The sequence below is a fragment of the Eulemur rufifrons genome, chromosome 8, assembly GCF_041146395.1.
Source record: "Eulemur rufifrons isolate Redbay chromosome 8, OSU_ERuf_1, whole genome shotgun sequence".
Classification (NCBI taxonomy): domain Eukaryota; kingdom Metazoa; phylum Chordata; class Mammalia; order Primates; family Lemuridae; genus Eulemur; species Eulemur rufifrons.
The window spans coordinates 3924069-3940204 of NC_090990.1; the positions used below are offsets into that span (position 1 = coordinate 3924069).

At 43.3% G+C, this 16136-nt stretch overlaps 1 protein-coding gene across 11 annotated transcripts in view; it reads left to right on the top strand.

Annotated features, from left to right (window-relative positions):
- CAMTA1 (calmodulin binding transcription activator 1) overlaps positions 1-16136 on the top strand; it is an 830964-nt gene that overhangs the window by 783702 nt on the left and 31126 nt on the right. For all 11 annotated transcript variants that reach the window (XM_069477299.1, XM_069477301.1, XM_069477302.1 and 8 more), the window contains one exon: positions 15207-15358. In XM_069477299.1, the coding sequence (XP_069333400.1) occupies positions 15207-15358 (152 nt within the window). The remainder of the gene's footprint in view (positions 1-15206; positions 15359-16136) is intronic.

Here is a 16136-nt window from a genome sequence, read left to right on the forward strand (position 1 = left end):
GCTTATAAAAATTCCCCACATGAAAAAAAGGTTCAGAGACATTTAGGAAATACACCTACTGTGAGCTGTCGGTCAGCAGTTGACAGCATAGTTAGCATATTAAGGTTCAGAAAAGCCTCATGTTAATGAATTGTAAATGTAGTTAGTGTGTTTCACCTAGGATTTCCAAAACATCTTTGACACAACATTTTGTTTTTATGGCCCACTGATCCATATCTCATGGAAAATGTTCCGTAGAAACATTTGGAAGTGCTTCAGTCAACCATCCTCACGGAATAGTTCCGAGCCCGGACTCAGGGGACTTCCCACGATTCTGTCAGTCCCCAGAAACTGAATGCAAGATTTTTTTTATGTAGGTGTTTTTCTAGAGGATTCAGAGCTTTTATCATTGTCAGCCTGTGAGCACAAAGGGTAAGAATCATTGTTATGGGTTATTTTCTAAGAAGGGAAGTCCAGTTTCTCTTAAATCTCTCTCCTCTTGTGCATTTTCTGACTTCCCACGATTCTGTCAGTCCCCAGAAACTGAATGCAAGATTTTTTTTATGTAGGTGTTTTTCTAGAGGATTCAGAGCTTTTATCATTGTCAGCCTGTGAGCACAAAGGGTAAGAATCATTGTTATGGGTTATTTTCTAAGAAGGGAAGTCCAGTTTCTCTTAAATCTCTCTCCTCTTGTGCATTTTCTATCAGCACAGGGATGTTGCTCAGTGCTCAAGCAGCCCCGCCAGGGTTCTGCACACAGAAGACGCCAGGTCGTAAACAGGACTGACTGGTCACTGGACGTTTGTGTTTGTTGTTGAATAGATTAAAAAATTGGCAGCTACTCTGTTTGCACCAAGAATTTTGGAAAGAAATTACTTATGCAGAACACTGCCTTTTTGCCAAACTTTTACATTCATTCCTAAATACAGAAGAAAAAAAAAAACCACCATGCTGTTTCATTCCAGTAAAGAGACTTTTCAAAAGGGAAGGGCCACTGACCTGCAAAAGAGAAATCAGTTGAGAGTGACTTAGTGATAAACAACTTAAAACCAAATAACTATAGAAAGCTTTACCTGCAAGAAATTTAAAACATTAAACTCATCTACCTTTAGATTTAAAAATCAGGATCCTAAAATACTGTTCAGTAAAGAGTAGGTAGTAAATAACAGACATGTACTCCTCTGAATAGTCTAATTTACCACTGACTTAAACCAAGTCATCAGAGAGCTGTGAAGCTGGACCACATTGGACCTTTGCTGAGTTGCTTCCATGAAGTGGTGCTTTGGTGTTCCTTAATACTAAACAGCAATAAGCAGCCATGTGAAACCCAGTATTGTTTTTACTGCAAAGATGTCGAAGTCCGTTAAATTGCAGCATCCTCCTTATTAGGACCTATGGGAGAAATTTCTTTCAGATCTTATACCAGGAAAAGTCATGGTATCCAAAGCAACTGACATGTTGTGATCTTGAAACTGATAGCCTCTCCTTTTTGCTTTACTGGCTAAGTTCAGCCAAATTTGGGACTCACGTTTCACCATTTTGGAGGGTTTAGTATGTGTTTTCTATATGATAGTTTTATTTGAGCTTTCTTCTGTTTCACGAGTCTTGATTTTACCTGATCATAAGGTCACGAGTATTTGCAGCGGCCACCTAAAACAGACATACCTGGGTCCAGGGTTGTTACCAGCTACACGAGGGCAGGGAGGGAAATATAGGCTGAGGGGAATGGATTGGGACTGGGAAGGAAGGTCGGGAAATGGGAAGAAGAAGGGAGAAAAGGAGACAGTTTTGATGTGTTGGGATCTGTGAGAGGCTTCCCAGGGATAGCGCCCACTGCCGTTTGAGTTGGGTATTAACCTTCTGTTCTGTTATTTAACTGTTCTATCCCCTTAGAGGAACCACACTCTGAATGGGATGATTCAAGAAGCCCATCTGGGGGCTTCTGTGAGGATAGCGGGACAGGGCAACCCCTGCGGCTGTATGAAGACAAGCTGCATCCCCTTTAATGAAAAACACTAGAAGTTTTTAGCTTTTCTGCCTAATCCAAGGGATGTTTTAATGCTGCCCTAAGTAATGTGTATGTTCGTTCAGGCTTCACTGATTTGGAATTTGCAAAATTGGAAGATTACTCTGGTAAGGGGTAGGGTGCTGAGGGAGATGCAGCACTTGAGCTACCTCCTCCCACACTCCAAGTGTGGAAGTGAGTGTCTCACAGACAAGGGAGAGCAGTCCTTGGTGTGTTCTGGTGTGGCACGTGGAGCCAGGAAACAAAGTCATCCTCTCAGGGGTCCTGACACTACTAGAAAGGAGCTTAATGACTGCAAATTTTCTAAGCCTCCGGTGGTTCCCTTAAAGAAATATTTCATTTCTGAATAAAATGTTTAAAGTGGTATATTGAATTTTTCAAAAAATATTTATTCTCTACTATTTGTCGGCAAGGCTTATGATGAGTTGTAAAATAATATTGTCAAGCAATTCTTTTAGGACCTATTTTATCCTATGTCCAGTATTTTAAAGAATGCGGCTGTTTCTTTTAAAATACATACATTTCCATTTTCTAATTTGGAAAGGGCTTCTTCACCTATATTTATTCCAGATGTTTAAAATACTTTACAGCATTATGGAAAAATATTGTATTTTTGAAATCTGGAGTGGAAGTCTTTCTATGTAGAATCCATTGTTTTAAAAAATACTTATTTTTGAAACATCTTGGGCTTTCACTCTCTCACAAGTTGGCAAGACTGTTGGGACCGCCCGTGCAGATGGCAGCCGTCCAGTGAGCTCTGGGAGCAAAGCCTTGCCTACAGCAGGCCTCTGCATAGTGTGTGTGGGACGAGTCTGAAACAGCTAGAGGAGACCTAGCAGTCCCACCACTCGGCGTGTGTCCAGAGGAAATGAAATTAGGATGGCAAAGAGATACCTGCACTCGCATGTTTATTGCAGCAGGGTTCACAGTAGCCAAGATGGGTGAGCAGTTAAGTATCCCATCGACAGATGAATGGGTGAGGAAGATGTGGTGTAGATACACAATGGAGTACTATTCAGCCATAAAAAAGAATGAAATCCTGCCATTGGTGACAACATAGATGAATCTGGAGGACATTATGTTAAGTGAAATAAGCCAGGCACAGAACGACAAATACCACATGATCTCACTCATGTGGAATCTAAAAAAAATTGATCTCAAAGAACTAGAGAGTAGGATAGTTGTTACTGGAGGCGTGGGAGGGGTGAGTGGGGAGGGGAGGTTGGGAGATATTGGTCGAAGAATATCTACTTACAGTTAGACAGGAGGTCTGTTCAAGAGGTCTGTTGTACAGCAGACTGTTGTAAGCTATGGTAAGTCACAATATATTGTATTCTTGAAAAATGCTAAGAGAGTGCGTGTTAAGTGTTCTCACCATGAACATGATAACTGTGAGGTAATGCGTTTGTTCATTAGCTAGATTTGACCATTCTGTGGTGTATATATACTTCAAAACATCATGCATACAATAAATACATAAATTTTATATGCCAAGTTTAAAGAAATAAATTGGAAAATTAAAAAAAAAAAAAAACTAGAGAAGGACTCTTCCAGCCAGAATCCCCAGCTCACGGTTTCTCAGTCATTGAAAACCACCAGCGTCTCGGGGCAAATGCCATCTGTTATGAGTAGAAGCTTAGAAGCTAGAAGCAGCTAGGATTATTCTGTAATATGGCTTTTCCCCAGGTACTAGGTAACACATCTTAGTAGCAGGTTGTTTTTTTTTAATTGAGTTTTTGACTTTTTCCCTCCTCTCTGCCCTCACTTGCAGTGGGGCCCTGCTTTTAAGGTGAAAGCATCGTTAAGTACTTGTGTCAATGAGGTGTTTTGTTTGTTGTTTGTTTTCAGCTGTCCAGGCCCTGATGTATTGGAGAGGATTAGGTGAAAAGTGGCCATGAAGAAACTGCTTTTGATAACTTGGCTGGAAAACAAAAAGTGTATCACAGAAATGACCAATGGAAACAAATATTTTGTTCTAGACAGCATCCTGCACCCTGTGCTTCCTGAAGGTCATATTTAATATTTCAAATACATGAAATCATTTATTCAGCAAATACTTATTGAGGGGCTGTATGTGCCAGGCCTTCTGCCCGGCCTCAGGAATGTACCAGTGACCAGGGTGAACATCGTCACCACCCTCACACAACTAACACAATTCCTCTTTTATATTAGACTGAGTTTCTTGAAATAAAGGCTCAAATCTTACTTGGGCTCTGTATGCCTGGTGGCTAACAACTTGATTTTTCTAGTTCATGGCCTTAGCACGGTCCCAGCTGGCAGTGGTGTGGAATGGATCTAGTCTGGCCCTGATGCTTCCCAGTCACCCCCAAAGGATTTTAAGTCATTTTTTGACAATGCTGGGTACCACAGAACAACCAGCGGATGCGTAATTAATGTATTCGTGCCTCCTGACAATTCCTGTGCATTTTGTAGTTTCAGTCTTTGCAGATCATAGGTGTCAGGATTTTCATTTTCCGTGTTCCTTTGTACAAGCCATTTATACCGCGTCTTCATGTCCCGGTTGGATTGTTGTTCGTCTCTGGGTCTCACTTTTTCATTTGAAGACTTCGTTAGTCTCAGTGGTAATATGCTTTCTCCATTCTTCTGCATTCATTTCACTGTTATTACTTTAGAATGTCTCGATTCATGTTTAAAATATTTCTTAGTGTCACTGTGCACTGAAACTGTTGAGGCAGTGTCCTCCCAATCTGTTGCTTTTTGAAAAGTGAGCAAACTTAAGGTGTTCTACTCTTTTGTAAACTGTAAAGGGAGGTACAGGATCTGTGTCGGAGCTCCTAATCTCTTTTGTACTTGCGCTGATTAGCTGCAGTTTTCCTGCCCTTAGCTCCAGTTGGATTTGTGATTTTATGGACAGCAGAGCTGGCTCCTGCGTGACGTGGGTGCTCCTGTCTGCCTGGTGCTGCATTGTGACACGGCTGAGCCCGTCGCGTGTCCACCGAGCCTTAGTGTTCTTGGAGAATGGACTTGAGATTTTCTCCCAGTGCATTTCTAGCTCCAATATTGAAAGATTTCAAGTGAGAAATTATTGTAAGTTCGCTTTTTTGACCTTGTAACATTTTGTCTCCTGAGTATTCTTAGTTATTTCAGCAGCAAACATGATGCCGCCATTTTTTAATGAAAATGAAAATCCTAAATGGTTTTTCTAGACATGTCTAAGACCCTGACTTTTTGAATACATGAAACAAAGACCAAGAAGAAGAAATATGAATTCAAAATCACTGCAAATGAAGAAAGCCTAAGAAGAATTACTGATTTCCATTTCTAGTGTTTTGGTACACGGAGTTGGAGAGTTTTTAAGAAGTGGAGTATGGCAGTTTTTTCTAAGGCTAAATTTAGCCATTGCTTTGGAAAATCAGAGTGGTACAGCTTGTGCCTTATCTTCGTCCGGCCCTTACCCTTTCCTCTGCACTTGGACATCTTAAATGGCTTGCCGGGGAGGAGCAGCTTCATATACTCTAGTGGCCCCATTTATTCTGGGAGGGAATTAAGTGACTTCATTTTCTAAGCTTCCTAAAAAATTTAGGAGACTTCCTAAGCAGCAATTACAGTTCCCTACAGAAATAGTTCAAGTCATGCCTCCTTTTGCCTCATCAGTTCTTCCTGCCAGTGGAGCCAAGGGCTGTAAATGGAATGAGAGATGGCCTCTCATTCCCAGTCCAAATAGCAACAGGAGGGCACATGTGCACTTGAGCTACAAATAACGCGTTTTAAAATAGCAGATGGTATTTGATGATTGCTTCTTCATTCATTTACCTGCCAAGGCAAAACTTTTTCTTCTACTCTGGCAACAAGACCTGAAGTGGATCAGCTCAAGCAATTGTAATGACAAGTTCTCATGTTGGCAGATATTATTCATTAGCCGATTTGTAGGCATTCAAACCCATGCACGCTTTCCTAGGCTTTTCTAGAAAATATTTCTTTTGTTTAGCATATTAAATTTCATGTTTATACAACAACGTAACCTGACTGACTTGTTACACCTTCGTAACTAATTAGAGGCACTCCTGTCATTAAGGTGTGCTGCCAGTCATTTGTATCCCAAATATTCCATTTCCCTGGTGGAAAGAGGACTCTCTAAAAATTATAGGGAACAGTATTTTTTTTTATATTTTTTTATACCTAACCTCGAGACATTCAGTGAAGGGAGCAGTATTTTTCATGTGGAGCTCAGTGGCTCAAGAACAGTGACATTGCTGGGAAATTCCAGTTTGTGTCTGTGCAGAGGTCAGACAGTTCCTCAGCTTTGCTGCCAGAGTCTCACACCAGCACACCGTACCTGCACCATCTCCTCACCTGAGCCGGGAGGAGACGGCAGCCAGCCAGGTAAACTCAGAGCTTCTCCCCTGCTTTCCGCGTTAGCGCCATTGAGTTCTGATCATTTTGACCACTCTCATGACTAGACCAGGTGATAAAACTGCGAGTTACATATTAGCCACTGGACTCCACTGTGGTTGGCACAGGTTGCTCAGAGGTCTTGCCCCAGCGTCTGGATGGCCGCATCGATAAATTGGCTTTCGGAAGCTTAAAAGAGAGAGTAATATTCCTTTCCATGAGCGCTGATGATGCCAGGGATACAAGACAAGGTCCCTGCTTTCATAAAGTGCGCAGTCTAGCCTCTAGTAGGAATGACACCGAGGAAAATAACTACACGTTCATTTGCCGGGTTAGGGCGAGACTTGGAAGGCTTACGGGGTGTAGTGGAAAGAACATGGATCTGGAGTGGAACCTGTGCTCACATCTCTGCCCTGAGACTCTGCCCTGAGACTCGCCCTTGGGTAGCTAACACATTGCCTGAGCCTCAGCTTCCTCGTCTGTAAAATGAAAAGGAAAATCTTTTTCAGAGTTAATTTGAGGATTAGAAATAATTCATATAGAATGTCTGGCTGACTGTAGATGTTCAGTGGCTGCTATTATTATTAACAATGTTAGGTAATGTCAGCCACACTCTGAGGAATAAGTTCACCAGGTGGACATGGGGAGAGGTTAGCATTAGCAAAGGCTGAACAGTATTATAAAATTCCTGGTGGGTTTGGAGAACCCTACAAATGTAGGCTGGGATGGTTGGTAGAGATTCTGTGCCACAGCAAAGAGTTAAGTTTTATTTTGTAGGTCCAAGGGGAGGGATTTAATTTGCTTTTGAAATAAATTATATAATGCCACAAACTGCCTCATGTTGTATTGCTCAATGAAGATGAATTAGGTTCCAAGATTGCAAGTGAGTTGTATGAAATCTCCAGGAAGCAGTAGGTGCAGCTGGGTGCTGAGAGCCAGAGAAGTGTGGTTTGTCGTTGATTTCCTGGCACAGACACTTTCTTACAGCAGATGCCCAGACGCTCGGGATTCTCCACTTTTCCAGCAGCAGATCCCAGCCTTCCTAAACTTAGAACACACTGTGGGTGTCTGGTTTCATGAAATTTTTTCTGTCTTTAAAACTTTGATATTGTTTAGGAATTTTAAACATTTAACTGAATATTGATTTGGGACATTTTTAAGTGAGTCCCTTTGAAGGTTAGGAATCCCTGTCAAAGAGAGATGAAAAGATGCCCCAGGACTGTGCTGTGTGACACTTTGCATAACAGCCCCAACAGAGAGGCTGGAACGGGGCAGACCCAGCAAAAGAAAAGGAAGTGCGAAGCCCCGGCTAAACATTCCTTGACTCTTGTGCCAGCGATTGGTTGGCAATGTTTTTCTGTCTTCTTCTTGATCTTTGTAATACTCAAAGCTATCCTAGGATTATGAGTATTTTTTTCTTTATGCTTACATTTTCCAATACATAAATACTTATATATTCTATGATAATACGTTTTCTAATAACAAGAACTGGAGTATAACAAGGAAGTTGAATATACTATTTAATACTATACCATACCCTATACCTATACTTTTGAGATACAGAAGTTAAACCTATAGGTTTCTTTTTTCATAGTTTAATGCATCAATAGGGTTTCGTTTCAGCATTTCATATATTGGTTTATTATATCTAGGTAGTACACAGTACTTTTCATTTCATCATCATCATTATATCTATGTTTAAAATGCCCATAGAAGGCTAGAATGAACACTGCAGTGCTGTACTAGAGTCAGAGGCATCAGTGTGAACTCATGGTTCTTTTCATATACATGCAGCTGGGAACAGAAAGAACTACAGATACATGCGCATACGTGGGTGGTTGTACATGTATTTCCCGGCTCTGTCCATTGACAGGGCCCAGCAACTGTGATGCCCAACCCCAGTGAGCACACTCCGCACCCAGATCTGGGTTTCTAAATGCCATTCTCTAATAAAAGGAACCGGGGCTTTACTTCTTAGAGAAATTGTCAATGCTAGGGCTGGGACAGAGCAAATAAGAGATGAACCTGGAGCATCTTGTAATGCCAGAAAGTTAGGAAGTGCTCAAAAAAGAACAAAGGATGAGGGCGTGTCAGAGGTATATAAGAGCCAGCCTGAAGGAGCTCCTGATGGCCAAAGCTGGAACAGTTGGAGCAACAAACTAAATGACATAGTATTAGATTATGACCCAAAGTTTAAAATATATATACATGATTCCATACTGATATAAGTGATTGACTAAATAAACAGAGGAAGATAGGTCTTCCTTACAGGAGAATTCCAGGTAATATATGTAGATATTCCCTCATCCATGAGATGGAGCTTAAGTCCCCTCTTCTTGAGGGGCTGGACGTGGTGACTTGTTCCAAAGAATACAAGAGAAAAAGAATGGAGAAAGAAAAATAGTAACTTCACAGTAGAGAAATCTAGGAGACACTGCCTTAATCAAGAGATCAAGGTTAAAGTCACCAGTACATCACCGTGTACCCTCTGATATTATGTGATGAGCAGGACTCTCTAACTCTGTGATGTTCTTCCTAAAACCCCATAACCCTGTCTAGCCCTTAGAAAACACAGGCAAACCTAAATTGAGGGACATCTACAAAATACCTTACTGTATCTTTCAAAAGTCATGAAAATTGAGGGAAGACTGAAAAACTGTCACAGATCAGAGCAGACTAAGGAAACTTAAAAACTAAATGCAGTGTGGGATCCTGGGACAGAAAAAGTACATTAATAGAAAAAGTGGTACGATCTGATTCAAGTCTTTAGTTAATAGCCATAATATACCAATGTTAGAGTCTTAGTTTTGACACACGTGCCATGGATATGTAAGATGCTAATATTAAGGAAAACTGGGTGAAGGGTATATAGGAACTCTGCTATCTTTGCAACTTATCTAAATCTAAAATTATTCAAAAACTTAAATTATTTAGAAAAAAATGCCCCCATGGGTACAATAAGATAGATACTCATACCCCCATTTTACAGATGAGAAAATTGAGATGCGACTCACACAGTAACAGTGCTAAATCTAGAGCTTTTATCTCTGCTCCAGTGTTCTTCTCACTATGTCATAGCTGCCCCATCTAAAAATGCCACTTCCACAGAAGCGGGGAGCAGGTAGAAGAGGGTCACGAAGAGAAGCTTTGAATGAGCCATGAGCCAGACTGTTGCTGCAAAAGCCGTCAGAATTATTTGCTTTTTATCTGGGGTATAGGTACGTGTATGTACATGTCTTGAAGGTGGTGGGAAGGAACTACTGCATGGTAGTTGAAAGTATCCCTACTCATTCCCTGGGACCATGCAGGAAAATAGACTGCTTTGGAGAACCACAAGGGGCAATGACAGTTACCGGGGACAATATCCCACTTAGCTGAGTAAAGAGAAAGACAATAAAGAGGTGGGAACGGCGGAGTAGTGCTTGAGTAGGTGCAGAGAGCAGTGCAGGTGGGTGGGTTTTAAAGCATTACAGATCTGAATTGGCTGTGTGCTTGAGAGGAAATGTGCATCCCAGGCGGTGTTGACAGAGCTTGTGTGGACGGCCCTGGTGTGATTTACACAAGGTAATGTCTCGTGTGTCCAGGTTGAGTGGGACTCTGTGCTTTTATTGGAGCAGGTGTTTCTTGGATCATTCTTCGACAAGCACTTGGGTAGAGGAGAGAGGATTCATTCTTTCACCATGGGAGCAGGCCGGGGTCTTAGAGCAGTGTTTCTGAGATGTGGCCCCGCATCAGAAGCATCAGCATCACCTGAGAACTTGTTAGAAATGCAACTTCTGGGCCAGGCGTGGTGGCTCATGCCTGTAATCCCAGCACTCTGGGAGGCCGAGGCAGGAGGATCACTTGAGGCCAGCCTGAGCAACATAATGAGAACCCATCTCTACAAAAAATAGAAAAATTGGCTGGGTGTTATAGAGCACACCTGTTGTCCCAGCTGCTCGGGAGGCTGAGGCAGGAGGATAGCTTGAGCCCAGGAGTTTGAGGTTACTGTGAGCTGTGATGATGCCACTGCACTCTAGCTGGGGTGATGGAATAAGACCCTGTCTCAAAAAAATAAAATAAAATAAATGCAATTTCTGGGCCTCACCGAGACCTACTGGATCAAAAACCATTGGAATAAGGCCCAGCAGTCTGTTTTAAGAAGCCCTCCTAAAGTTTGAGGACGACTGGCCTGGAGGAATAGTTACTGGGATGGGCAGGACCCTCTGACCAGGGCAGCATGCGGCCCACAGCAGGGGATGAGCACGGTGGGTCTCGCACAGGCCCCACCCCCGGAAGGGATATCTGGACTCAGAGGTTCTGCACGAGGAGTGAAACGTCATTCCGACCTCACCTTGGCCTGGTCTTTAGATTTAGGGGTTACCATGTGCCTTATGGGGTGGGGGTGTGACTTTGGGCTGAGAATCTCACCCCAAAATAAGAGTTGGATACTTTCTTGCCAATCAAATATTTTTTTTGGTTTGCTTTTGTCTGTTCTGCTCTGCTCATCCTTCAGAAAGTCGATAGTTTCCGTCGGGAGGTTGTGACTGACAGCTCAGTGCATTTCTGAGTCTAATGTTCGTATATACGAGCCTCCCCAGTAGATAAACTGTGTGTGTGTTTACAGCCTTTTAGTTCTATCATTTTAACATGTGAAGCTAGGGTTGTCATGGCAACTAAGCTTTGTGAACTTTACCTTGACACCCAGAGAGCTCTTACTAGATGGCTCATTATATTGTTTTTTACCAAAGTATTAATATGTGTGCATAAAAATACTTAAGTTTTTGGTTTCTCAGGCAAAATGCTTAGGATGGTTGGCGTCCATGTCTGGCCTGCATGTTTGTCACCCTCACGTATTTGACAGGAGGCCAGCACATGTCACCAGGAACAGACCCCCCGTGCGTCTCTTGTCTGTACCCTTGCCCAGAGTTCACTGACTGCGGTGAACATGGAGTGTCTTTTTGTGATGAGGCGGTAGCTTGTTCTTTTGGTGAGACAGATACAGCCTAACACTTCTGGATAAGAACGGCTGGGCAGGAGGCAGAGCTAGAGCAGCCAGCTTTCTCTGCTGGGACCTCTGGAGCCGCCTCAGTCGGGCCTATACCAACTCTGGGCCTCATGTGTTCTTGACTTACTCTCTGCGTAGAGCAGTTCTCGTGATGGAGTAGTTCAGTTGCTTCACTTAAACTATCTTGAGGACATCTGACTTGGAAGCCGAGTCACTGTTGGCTTTGTTTGAAACATCACGAGTGACAACCAAGGCCAGACTCATCAGTCCTCTAAATCTACACATTATTGTTTTCTCTCTCCCACTCCCCTCTCTGTTAACTTAAAACTTCAGGTTCATTCAGACTGCAGAAATTATTTGTTGGTCAACAAAAGAGGGCAAGGATATTTTCACTATTGTTGTAGGCATTCCCAAATGCGTGGCACATAGTAGGTGCTCAGTAAATATTTGTGTGTGAATAAGTGAATCTTTAAAATGTACTTTTTTTACTCCAATGTAATCAGATTTTTTTTTGTGTCTAAGTAATTGTATTCCCTTTATGGCATAGTCACACAGTATACAATTAAAGCAATACATAGCTCTGAATTTGCCAAGTATTTCACAGTGTTTTAATGATCATAATATAGCTGTAAAACCAAAACAAGAATAAAGGTATTGCTTTTGACTTTCTAGTAATGGAGATGTGAAGACCATCATTTTATCCATACAACCGAGTAAGTCTCACTAAACCCAGGAGCTATGCCCTGGCCCTGCGCACAGGAAAGGAAGTGTGATCAGAAAGTCTCTTTGATTCTTGGTCAGCACAGTGCAACAGACCTGCACTCCCTGGGATGCCGGCTCAGCCATTTCCATTTGAGATGGTTTCTTATTTTAACGATCACTCCTTTCCCCTTTTGGGATTGAGAGGCTCAGACATGCTGTTGCGCATGATATGATTTTGTCAAGAGGCAAATAATTGCTTCTGGGTATTTTTGTGAAGTGCTTCTCGGAGTAGCTTAATACCATGCCAGAGCTCACTGCGTAGCAGCAGGGAATGCAGTCAGGGAACAAACACCAGAAATCTCTGTGGCAAGCACAGAGTCGGTGTGGGTCTTGGAGTGTTTTGACCTGGTGATAACACGGCTGGGGCCTGGCTCAGCGATGTCAGGGAGTCTGTTTCTGCAGTGGCTGTACCTGGCGGGGGGGATGGGCGGGGACAGCTGGCTCGCAGACTGCACTGCAGTGCACTGCAGCACTGCCAGAACAAAGCCGCCTCCACGGGCGGGCGGCGGGCGGCGGGCGGCTGCCTCTGTGCTCTCCTGCCCCTTCGCACGCCATGGGATGTTTATCTTGGCCACTGGCTCCAGAGTGCTCTGACACAAGTGAAATGGATGGATACTGAACACTCACTTAACAGACGTGCGATTTGTAGGATTACAGAAGACATATTCATTCAGTGGCAGTGGAGGTTCACAGTTAAGCCAAGGTGTTTCAGTGGGACTCGTGAGTGTCTCTGAGCAGGTTCGGAGACCAGTGCCCGCCTGGCTTAGCACCCCCGGGAATAAGCAGGGAGAGTTTATAAATACTTCCCAAAGGGTAACTGCCGTGCTACTTTGAATCGAACTCTAACTGAAGAGTAAAATTCTTGTTCTGCAGCTGGCTTCCAATGCAGGAGTCCTGCGCTCTGCAAGGGTCCAGGTTTCTATCGGAGAGGCATGGAGCCTGGAGTAAGGACACTGTGCCACCTCTGTAGTCATCTTGTGTCTTCCATGAGTGGTCACAGACAGGAGACAGCCACGTACAGCATTTATTCAGTTACCTTCGTGCTGGTGACTGCCACTGAGGAAGACACTTAGGGGCGGGATCCCCCAGCTTGTCCGCATCTACCCATCCACGGGTGTGAAATTGGAACAAAGGCGTCATTTTTCACTTTGAGAGAGGAAGGATTTTTCTTTTAGTGCCGTTCCTGGAAAGAGCTTTTTAGAAAATAATATCAGGATTCCTGAAAAGCAGTCTTGCTCTTACTTCTGTGGTTTAGTAGAGTAAAATCAATTTGATATTAAGTCAGTACTGAAAATTTTCCTTTTGAGTGGGTGTTTACTGTCCTTTTACGAGAGCTGAGATTTCTGACGCTTGTGTATCTGCTCTTTCCAGAACCTTTCCTTCCTCTTACCATGTGTGGCTAAACTCCCAGTCCCAGAGCCAAACAGATGAGTTATCTCCGGATGCCTCAGTTTTCTCATCTGTAAAAGGAGGATGATAACAGCACCTGCCTCACGTGACTGTTGTGAAGAGTAAATGAGCCAATGCCTGTAAAGTGACGCAAAGGTGCCCGGCCTGTAGGACGTGCTCTGTGTTGGCTCCGCCCATTGTTTCTCTGGTGCGGAATCCGGGAGCCTGGCTCCCTGGTCCCGGATTCGCAGTCAGGGTGGCAAGGAATGCTGATAACGCATTTCCTTCCCGGGTTACTCCGTTTTGTGATTCGGGTGACTGTACTTGAAAATAGTTATGCCCTTCGCAGTTCGAGGAGAAATGTGTTGTCACAGCTGTTCAGTCAGTTTCTACAGACATTTAATTCATTTGTCTGAAGATGATGATGATGATGGCTAGCATGTTTACCTAGAACTTACTATATTTTTAACAGCTCTCTGAGGTAAGTATAATTGCCATCCCCGTTTAAGAGGTGGGGAAACTGAGGCCCCAAAGGCTTCGCTCAAAGTTCAGAGTTACGTAACTATTACACGGCAGAGCCAGGGTTCTTAACAACTGTTCACTGTCTGGTTCCCGCCCACCTCTCCAGCACCGGCTCCTCCCGCTGTCCCTTCCCTTCTCCTTAAATGTCCTGCCTCAGGGCCTTTGCATTTGCTGTTACCTTGCCCCGGTTGTTGGCATGTCTGTCATTCTGGATAAACTCAAGTGTCACCTTCTCTGACTTATTAAATTCCACCCCTCATCACATTATCCTGCCCTCTCATCCCAACCTGACTGTACTAGAGCAGGAAGACGCCTTTTCTCTCCTATTCGCTATTAGTTATCTGGCATAATTCTATCTGGCATAGTATTCATTAAAATTTGTTAAATGGGTATAGGTGCTAATGATTTTAATAATGGTTTTAGCTCCTCTTATTTACACACAGGTCACCTGACTCTAATGTGTGTGCAATGTGTGAATGTGGGACACGTAGGTTCTTACCTTAGTGACGTGGTGCAGAATCGCAGATCTTTTCCTTTCAGTTAGTCCTAGCTCCAGCAGTAATGTCCTGTGGTTTCGAAGCACTTCTTTGTGTTTGTCTCTGGTTGAGACATGTGTTAAAAGAAATGTGTAAGGGTCTCAAGCAGTGAATGATACTAATCCTAAAATGAATTATAAAAGCTAAAGCCTGGGTCAGGAAGTAAAATTTAAGTTTTTTGTTTTGTTTTATTTTGTTTTTGTAAAAACACAGTGTTTGGGTAAAACAGGTGCTACGTTTTTCGGTTTGTGTAATATATCCTCTCCTGCAGTGGTTGCTTTCTTCTACTAACTTAAATTAAATTGTATTCATTTCATGTGTTTGCTCTAGGGGCCCCTCCACCAGACCTCGTGTCAAGGTCCATTGGGGAATTTGACAAAGAAATGGGGTGGCAGGAACCTGAAACCTGGATCTTTGATAAAAAGGGATTTACTGTTCCTTTATCTGAGAACTTTGGGCTGCTGTAGATGCTACCATCTTGTGTGAGATGTGACTCGCCGCTGTGCTGGAGAAGTCTGGCTTGACAGACCTCTCTGATTTGGTGACGTTACTGAGAGTCTTTGGATGCCCCTCCTGCAAGCTTGGATGGGCCACATGTTAGCTGCGTTTCTTCCAGAACACAACCTCACTCTTACTCCCGCTCTGCCCTAGATAACCAGTTCAGGATGTCCATCCTGGAGCGACTGGAGCAGATGGAAAGGAGGATGGCTGAGATGACCGGGTCCCAGCAGCACAGACAGGCGAGCGGAGGAGGCAGCAGTGGCGGCGGCAGTGGCGGCGGGAGCGGCGGCAGTCAAGCCCAGGTGGGAGTCTGTGCTGGTGATCGTGCTGTTCTGTCCAGCGTCTCAGGGATCGGTGAGGCGGTGGGTCACAGTCCCTTCTCTGCTGCTGAACTCCCCCCGGGTTTGGGCAGAATGCCCAGGGAGTACTTCAGAGTACCTGTGCTTCTTGGTGTTATAACCTGTGCAATATGAAAGAAGCCCTGGAATGTGGAGCTTCTCACTTGTGTGCCGCCCTAATCTTTAAATCATTTTTACTTATCTCAGAATTCACCGCTGTTACCTGGCAGTGGCAGTTGAGGGCATCCGATTAGAAAAATAGAGGCCAGATGGTGACTCAGATCTGCTAGGGCTCAGAATTAAATTAGAATCTCCCTACTTTGTATTTTATCCCTATCTTAAGTATAGGTATAAAACATAATTGAATTCAGTAATTCATAAGCCTTTTATAAACTCATAAGGTCAATATGAAAAGGGCCCAGAGAAACAGTTCATGTAATTATGCAGTGTAGAACGATTTTATACATTATAGCATCTTTCACATGCTTTTTCATGAATTCTATGAAGAATGTATCATATTCCCAAGTACAGGGAAATTACCAGATACTGTCTCAGCGTCCCGTTGGCCTTGAAGCTTTAGAGAAGTTCATTTTGGCGAAGTCTCCCAGGCAGAAACTATTTTACCAGAGACCCCAGAGATAAATTTAAACAAGCTGGTAGTATTTCTCACCTCCACTACTGAGTTTTTGCCTAAAAACCTCAAATATCAAGTGTTAGTAATATTTTTAATAATAACGGTAGA